Source organism: Chlorocebus sabaeus, chromosome 1 (genome assembly GCF_047675955.1).
Source record: "Chlorocebus sabaeus isolate Y175 chromosome 1, mChlSab1.0.hap1, whole genome shotgun sequence".
In the NCBI taxonomy this organism is placed as follows: domain Eukaryota; kingdom Metazoa; phylum Chordata; class Mammalia; order Primates; family Cercopithecidae; genus Chlorocebus; species Chlorocebus sabaeus.
In genome coordinates, this window is record NC_132904.1 from 67010061 (window position 1) to 67019328 (window position 9268).

Consider the following 9268-nt stretch of genomic DNA (forward strand, 5'->3'; position numbering starts at 1 on the left):
TCATTAGTTTACTTTTCCTTTTGCATTATTTTGTGTTAGTAAACTTAAATTTTAATTTTTAAATATATTTTATGTTTTCTTTTGTTTTCCATCCCTATATTTTGTTCTTTGCTTGCAGAAATTTTGTCAAGTGTTCAATATATACATTGAATAAAAGACCTTCATGTGACGCTACCCCAAAAGAAAAAATACATGGGTCATGGAAGATGTGGTGTTTTCTGCCCTCACGACTGTGGACTCTGTCATGTTAAATTCATTGGTTTCAAAAGGAGGTACACTTTTTCCATAAATAAACTACAGTTATCATCTGGAAACTTTGGTGTCTTTATACTCAGAAACCAAATGGCCAGAAGAAGATTAATCATATTTTCAAGGGTAACTGACCCTGATCCTCAGAAAAAAGAAAAACTGTCATAAAACATGCAAAAAAGTCAGGTCATGGAGCTGGAATAATCCTCTCTGGGGATTATCCTAATGGGCAATACTCAGTCCAGAGCTTTCGCCTGGATTGGCCAGATTTTTCAGTCCTATATTGTACTTTTACTTTTCTTTCTGTCAAATCCTGCTTTTTCCCCTTCCCTTTCACAAATATTGAACTCTTAATACATTAAGTCTGTATTATGACAGAGTGTATGAAAATTAACATAACATAGGGGCAAAACTGTAAATGTGAATTGCTCTGTGTTCCATATAAACACGAATTATTTCTGATTTTTTAAATTATTGTTTTCTGCGTGGGATAGAATAAAAATATTTATCAAATGAATGCCTGTCATGTACCTAAGGCTAATCAATCTAAGAAGTCATATCTGTCCAGTGGTTGTAACTACTACTTGGTTGAACTTCCAGCAGTCTACAGTCACTTTCCAAGGTGTAACTGTAGTCTGCAGAGACCACACAGGTGAGTTAAAAGGAGATAAGTTAGGGAATGTGACACAAAATTTCATCAATGACCTTGGGGTATGGTATTTGTTTTGGAATTAACAAATACTATTAGCCCCAGACATTTGCAGACAATTTCATAGACCTCTGTTTCGTCTCTCTCACTGTAAAACTCTTACTCATTAAACTAAGGATTGAGCCACTACCAAATACATCAGTCCCAATTATACATTAGAGATATCAGTGTCAATTCAGATCCTGCATCCAACAGTCCTAAAAATGACATGATGTTCATTTTTCACCAGTATAGTTACTCAAGCAAGTGACAGTCAATCCCTTTGCATGACCAGGGAAATCAGTATAATGTGTATAATGATGATAAAATAACTAACCTGGAGACTTATTCAATCGTTGGTTTGCAGTCTGAAGGAATTCAGATCTGGAATCTTGGCAAGGGCTTGCAAATTCTCCATGAGGCAACTGCTCTCAGCTTCATGGTTATTCATCTTTGATTTCTTGTGAGGATGCAAGCCAAGTATTACTGTTGTTGCTACCCATTATTTTGCTCCTATGGATGCCCCTTTCTACATGCTTCTGAGAGTAATATCCGCAAAATGTTTGTTTCATGTCTTAAGGTTTTAGCTGGATATTAAATTATATATTTTGTGACAGTACTCACAAGTCATATCCTTTTTGCTATATAATTTCATTTTCTAACTTCTTGGACTAAGCAAGCTCAATGTGTCATGCTTACTTTGTCATATCTTGCTCGTAGATTCTATCGTATTTTCGTAACTTCTTTAGGGTATAGTCCTTTTCTGCTCTCATCAGACACAACACCTCACCATCTGTTTATGCTGCAAATTATTCCTAATTTATGACCTGGTGTGGGAAATAGGTGAAGGTAGAACCCTAACAATGTAATCCTTTTGTTCTTTCTCAAACTGCTGCTAGTCTGACAGAGTAATGAAATTGTACTGATCTGAAGTGTCAGCTCAGTGATGATATGTGAGATGATGTGGCCATATCTTCCAGGACACAGTATATAACCTAAATCAATATCCATAGTGTACTTTTTTTAATATGAAGAAAACTTATTTTTATTATGAAGAAAAAAATAGTGTTGTCATAACCAAACATTGCTTCCATTTACCCACTCTGAGAACCTGTGTTTTAGTCCTGCTGTTCTGGGCTCTGTTGGTTTAGAGATTCTGATTCCATAGGTAAAAATATTATACCAAAAGACATATAATTCTGTTAAACTATTAGAGATGGCACCATGTCATTCTAAGACACCAGTAAGCAAAGAAAATAATTACTTTAATAATCAGAATGATTTAGAAGTGCTGACACTCAATGTGGCCAAGTAAGAATATGCTTACTGTTAGGTGATCCCTGGGCATCCTTTGATATTTCTTGCCCTGTTTTGATGGTAAATAGATGTATTTTTCCATTTTTGCTCTACTGTAAAGAGATACCTGGGACTGAGTAATTTATAAAGGAAAGAGGTTTAATTGACTCACAGTTCTGCATGGCTTGGGAGGCCTCAGGGAACTTACAATAAGGTCAGAAGGCAACAGAGAAGCAAAGGCACATCCTACATGGTGGCAGGCAAGAGTAAGTGAAGAAAGTGATGGGGGAAGAGCTCCTTATAAAACCATGAGATCAGATCTCATGAGAACTCACTATCATGCAAACAGCATGGGGAAAACCATCCCTATGATCCAATCACCTCCCAACAGGTCTTTCCCTGGACACTTGGACACCTGGACTCTTCAATTTAAAATGAGATTTGGGTGGGGACACAAAGCCTACCGTATCAATGGACAAATGCAAACGCCACAGCTTAAGACGTTTATGGTGGCCAAGGATTAAGTTCTAGCTAAAGGTACAGACAATGTTCTATTTTCCTCTAGATTCTCTAAAAGCAACATCTTTTAAAGCAAAATAAAATAATTTTCTTCAAGAAGGGTGCAGCATTTTCTAAAGAAAGATTTTTATACCCACTTTTCCTCACTGATTGCGAAGTAATTTTTATCCTATTAAGAGGGCTGGTATGAGCTCAAAGTTATTAGCTGGGTTGAACATGGAGGGATTTAAAGCTCAGATTTTAAAAAGTGTACATTGATTAAATGATGCAGAGCTGTTAAAGCAGTTACTATATGTCAAAAACAATACCAACACCTTGGCAACCCAAAGTTTTGGGAGGATGTTCCCTAGAGAACATTTGGGAGGAAATCAAAAGAGGAACGGTGTCTCCATATATACACGAGACGGAACAGTATGGAGAGGAGATGAAGTCAGTGACAGAGAAGTTTGAGGCAGTGAAGCCGGAACTGGCTATATTTCATACAAAAACCATACAGAAGGATCTCAAGCAGCAAAAGGTGCACATTCTTCTCAAACGATTCACTTACCTAAACAATTTTAACATTAAATACACTTTGAACCTCTGTTGGAGGGAAAGAACTTCCTATAACTCTATTCAACCATATGGAATAAATAAGCAAATAATAATCTTAAAAGCCCTGTTACAATAAATCTTCAGTTTTCCATTGAAGACTTAATCTCACTCTTTTCAGATTAATATCAGAAGCAAGACTTGGGAGTTGGAGGACACTAGGCCTAACAGATACAAAGAGCCCTCAGTTGGTAGTTGGGCCACTTGACACAACTGGATTAGTGTTTAAGACAGACAGCCATCATACTGGTATTAAAATTTATACATTGCCCTCCTCTGATTTTGTGTAAGGATCATCTAAACTCTAGGCAAATATTATCTTAACTCTTGCCTTATTTTTTGGTGTGTTTTGTTTGCTTTTTTGCATGTAATTTCTTATTCAATCCAGAACTTCCTAGGTATTTTTTAAAAATGTTATTTTATTTTAAGTTCTGGGGTACATGTGCAGGACATGCAGGTTTGTTACATAGGTAAACATGTGCCACGGTGGTTTGCTGCACCCATCAACCCATCACCTAGGTATTAAGCCCAGCATGCATTATCTATTTTTCCTAATACTCTTCCTCCCCCCACCTCAACCCCTGACAGGCCCCAGTGTGTGTTGTTCCTCTCTCTGTGTCCATGTGTTCTTGTTCTGTTCATTCAGCTCTGACTTATAAGTGAGAACATGAGGTGTTTGGTTTTCTGTTCCTGCATTAGTTTGCTGACGATAATAGCTTCCAGCTCCATCCATGTCCCTGCAAAGGAAATGATCTCATTCCGTTTATGGCTGTATAATATTCCATGATGTACATGTACCACATACAAATCCTTCCTAGAATTTCTTTACAAAGGTGTATACGGAGTTAAGAAGATATGCAAAGGCACTCAGAAATCTATCGTAGTGAAGAAAGAGACGAAAAGAGAAAGAACAGCGTGGGATGATAGATTTTGAAAACAAAATTTTATATTTTTTCTCTACACAATCAGTAATCAGTAACAAAAATAGAAAATAATAGAGGCTGAATGATTCTGCAAAGAATAGCAATAAAATCGTAATGATCTAAAAATAAATTTTGCAAAATCCTCTATAAAAAATGACAACATATTTTTGAGAGATATAAAAGAAGATTTGAGGAAAGGAAAAGAAAATCCATGTTTACATTGAAGCCACTATATACATGTATGTTTCTTTTTCTGAATTTTATGTAAATGCTTTGAACTTTTAAAAAACTTATAAATTTTTAACAAAATTTTAAACAACTTTTTTACAGCTGAATTTTTATGGCAGAAATTTTAAACAAATTTGTAAACAGTACAAATATTGCAACATTTATATTAAAAAGCAAAAGTCTCAAGTATTTGAGTTGGATAATATTTGCCTGTATAATTATCTCAGTTGATCAGTAGTCTTTGTATAGGACTTGTATCTATTATAATCTGTATCTATTTTAAGATTAGATTTTGATATCAATTTGCATCATTTTTCTCTCAGTTTTTTGTTTTTAGTTGAGTCTACCTATCTATTTCTCCCTTTAGGTTTGTGTCTAAAAATTGTCTATATACCTGGTGTCATAAGACCTCAATGAGTTCAATAGGATAGAGCCAGGCATTTGAGCCAATCTACTTATACCTCTACAGAAAACCTCTTATGAGCTTCTCATCTTTGCTCTTAAATACTGGGATGTCCATTCTTAATACCTCTGAAATGGAAATCTCTGTTTTCTACTTGGTTGGGATCCCAGATATGGAACATGCCAACATTTGGATCTCTCTCCCCATATGTCTCATGTACACTGTTGTTATCCTGGGGAATTGTACCATTCTATTTTTCATAAAAAACAAAGCCTTCTTTGCATGAGCCCATGTACTATTTTCTCTCCATGTTGGCTCCCTCTGACCTGGGACTATCCCTCTCCTCTCTTCCTACCATGTTAAGGATTTTCCTGTTCAATGCTCCAGGAATTTCCCCCGATGCCTGTATTGCTCAAGAGTTTCTCATCCATAGATTCTCAGCTATGGAGTCATCTATACTTCTTATAACGTCCTTTGATCGCTTTATTGCCATCTGCAACCCCCTGAGATACACTTCCATCCTTACCAGTGCCAGAGTCATTCAAATTGGGCTTGCTTTTTCTCTCAAAAATGTTTTGTTGATCCTCCCATTTCCTTTCATTCTAAAACATCTAAAATACTGCAAGAAGAACCTCCTGTCCCAATCCTACTGCCTCCATCAAGATGTCATGAAACTGGCCTGCTCTGACAACAAGGTCAACATCACCTATGGCTTATTTGTGGCTCTCACAGGCATCATAGACTTGACATTTATTTTCATGTCCTACATGTTGATACTGAAAGCAGTGTTGAGCATAGCATCACAAAAGGAAAGGCTCAAGGTCCTCAATACATGTGTTTCCCACATCTGTGCCGTGCGCATCTTCTATGCGCCCATTATCTCCCTAGCTGTCATCTACCGATTTGCCAAACATAGTTTCCCAATCACTAGGATCCTCATAGTTGATGTTTTTCTGCTTGTGCCTCCACTGATGAACCCCATTGTATACTGTGTGAAGAGCCAGCAGATAAGAAATCTTGTCTTAAAAAAACTGTGCCAGAAGCAAAGCTGAAGGGGATGCTTAACCACATGATGCTTAACTCAATGTCGAGAAAACGAGCAGAATAGATCAATAAGAAAACATACTATGTTAATCATGTTACAATATAGTTTCTCAATCTGTTTATTAGGATGAAAGAATCAAACTTGAAAACCTGTTGGTTCAGTATTTAGGCTTGGGGCTCTGATGTAAATAAAATGTATTCCCAGGTTTCACTCTTACGCAGCTTCCCTTACCACTCCTATGAACACAATGCATTCTTGTCATTTTCATAATGATTAAAAGACTATTCTATATGTTAATTTGAAAATTAATGGTATACACTTGCATAACAACTGGACAGTGATCAGAGGTGACCAAAGACTACCTCTTTATTTAAAGTACTTATTTTCAACACATACTTTTGACATTTTTGAGATAGGTGCTTGTTCTCAGGAACTGAAATTGAGATAGGCAATAACTAACACTCTTGCACATGAAACTATTCAAACTAACATGCATACAAGAAAAATTTATAAAAATAAAATAAACATTGGCTTTATTTACTCATTTTATTTACTGTAATATTTCCTTCCTGAGCATCAAATGTCATCTTCTAAGGTGACAGATTCCTGTCTTTGACATTTCAATGGGAATTCTACATAATGACAAAGACTCGCTCCTCTACTTCTCCACTTGGCCTTGATTTTCATATTCATCTCCATATTGTTCAATTTTAGCAAGAGTCATGCTAGGTCAGTTTAACCAAAGCCCCTTCCCTACCATATCTGATTACACTAGATGTTTAATTGATTTCCTCATATTCTACCATTCCCCACTTGATGTATGACAATTCTGGCTTGCTATTAGCAAGAATCCTGTTAGGTCAACTATATGCTTTGGACATTTGTCCCCTACAAATCTCATGTTAAAATTTAATCCCCAGTGTTGGAGATGGGCCCTAGTGTGGAGTTGTTTGTGTCACGTGGGTGAATCCCTCATGAAGGGCATGGTACCATTCTTGCAGGACTGAGTGTGTTCTCACTCTACGTTCCTGTGAGATCTGGCTGTTAACAAAAAAGCTTGGCTACTTCTTCCTCTTTTGTTTTATCTTGCTTCCTTCCTCTTGCCATGTGATACCTTCTCCCTTTCCCCTTCTACCAATGAGTAGAGACTTTCTGAGGATCTTGCCAGAACCAGATATTGGTATCATGCTTCTCGTACAGTCTGCAGAACTGTGAGCCAAATAAACCCATTTTGCTATAAAGTACACAGACTGAGATATTTTCCTTTACAGCAACACAAAACACTAGGAATGTCAGGTGAGCCAGAGTCTTCCCTACTCTTGATGTTTCCTTTTAATAATTTTCCACTTAGTAACCTATGCCCCAACCTTACTCCTTATCCATAAATTCTTGATTTTCACTGTTTATTTGGAGTTGAGCCCAATCTCTCTCCCCTACAACAAACTTCTGTACATATCATGTTACTCTCTGTTAATAAAGTTTTTCTTACTTTATTAGCATCAAAAAGTAACTGAGGTGCCATGACTCAGGATCACATTAATCATTGGACCCCCAGACTTTTCACTCAGGACCGTATGTACACACTTTTGACAGCCCATTGAACAATCGTAAGGACAGATTTGATTCTTAAGGTTTTGTGTGTACTCAAGAAGCTGTGCTACAATCCCAGGTAAGCAGAAACTGAGTTAGAGGCCCAGGTTCAGGCTTCTCTGTTAGACAGGTAACTGGTAGGCTGGAAGTCTTTCTTCCTGGCTCTGTCTTGAGTAGGGATTATTCCTCAACTTTTGGGGTATATGTTCTTCCTGGATCCTTATTTTGATTAAAATTTATTTCCTGATTTGTGGGCTGGAATTTTTTTCATGACGGTGTGTGAGAATGTTTTATTACTTCCGTTTGATTCTTCTTTTCCTAATGAGAATTTCTCAGTCAATTGAAATTCCCTTCTTAAATATTTGCTGACTGTATGTACCACCAAGTCTATTCACTCCCTTCACCCCAGGACCCATGCTGTTGCATCACGGAACCATTTTGAGAGCAGGGTGGCACCAGCACCATAAGCCCCTGAGGGGCCTGAGAATCAGCCCATCTAGGGCCATCGCTGATACCACCACCACTGGTACCTGTGCACAATGCCTGATGACCTGAGGACAATCTTTCTTGGGTCTGCCAGTGCCACAGCCACCAAGGACCGACCTGTTTGGTCTCATCACTATCACTGAAGATGACCTCACTTAATACCAAGAAGGAACCACTGTGCACCAGCACTTTCCCCTGAGGAGACTGATGACTGGCCCACCTGGCACCTCCATCCCCAGAACAGCCTCACCGCAGCCTCCACAATAAACCTCAGCTTAAGCAGCTCACCTCTCTATACTCACTTGAACTCCCTATACACATCAAGAGCTTTCAAGGCACCCGGGAACCCCAAACAGCAATCATCTGAGGCAGAAAGACAGGGAAAGGGCTAACTGAAAATAGACTGGATACTTTATCCATTCAGAGGAGCTTTGGAAACAGCCAGATGACTGCTTGATGTTTCCTCAGACACTTGCCTAAAAGGTAGCCCACAGCTTCTGTCAGATTACCTATCAGGACAAAAGAAAATCATAAAAATTCCCCATAAATATTGGTTTAAAAAAAGATTTAGACCTTATTGAGTCAGTAACTTCAATTTATTCAAATTTTGTCAAAAATACTATTTGGACAGAAATATAAAGTGTATTAAAGATAAGAACTACTTTATATAGACCAGTGAGTTTTGTATTACTATGCTTTACTAACTCATAGCTAAGAATTTTAAAATCAAATGTATAAGATCTCTGTGGCTTGTCTGTGTGTTCATGCATTCATGTAAACATGTTATGTAGATGTAATATTTTTCTACTTCTGGGTAGTATTACCGAATTAGTTTATGAAATACCTTAAAGGAACTTTATTTAAATTGGCATACAGAGTAGTGAGTGCCTATAAATTAAATATTCCTAAAATTTCCAGAAAAAAAAACCTAAATAAAATTATTTTCAAATTTGCTTGACATAGGCAAATATTTGGTAAGTGAGCCTATTTTAATAATGTTTGCTTAATGAAAACCCTTATATCTTCTGAGTTATCAGCATTAAGCATAATAAAAAGCATACATTTTACTTTACTTGGGTTTAAAAGCTGAGTAAGGTAATAGTATATCTACTGGATGTTTAAGATTATGAAAATTATTCAACCTAGGAACATGAGTAAAGATGCAATTAAAATTAATTGTTTAATATAAATATTTTATGTGTGTCAACCACAGCAGTAAAACAAACGAAAATGTATCTAACTTTTTAGGT

At 36.9% G+C, this 9268-nt stretch overlaps 1 protein-coding gene across 1 annotated transcript; it reads left to right on the forward strand.

Annotated features, from left to right (window-relative positions):
- Positions 1-4988: 4988 nt before the first annotated feature.
- Positions 4989-5949, forward strand: LOC103247925 (olfactory receptor 51A4-like). Its single transcript, XM_008019916.3, is given in 2 exon segments — positions 4989-5159; positions 5161-5949. Coding segments are annotated over 2 exon segments (942 nt in total). The 5' UTR covers positions 4989-5006.
- The last annotated feature ends 3319 nt before the right edge of the window (positions 5950-9268 follow it).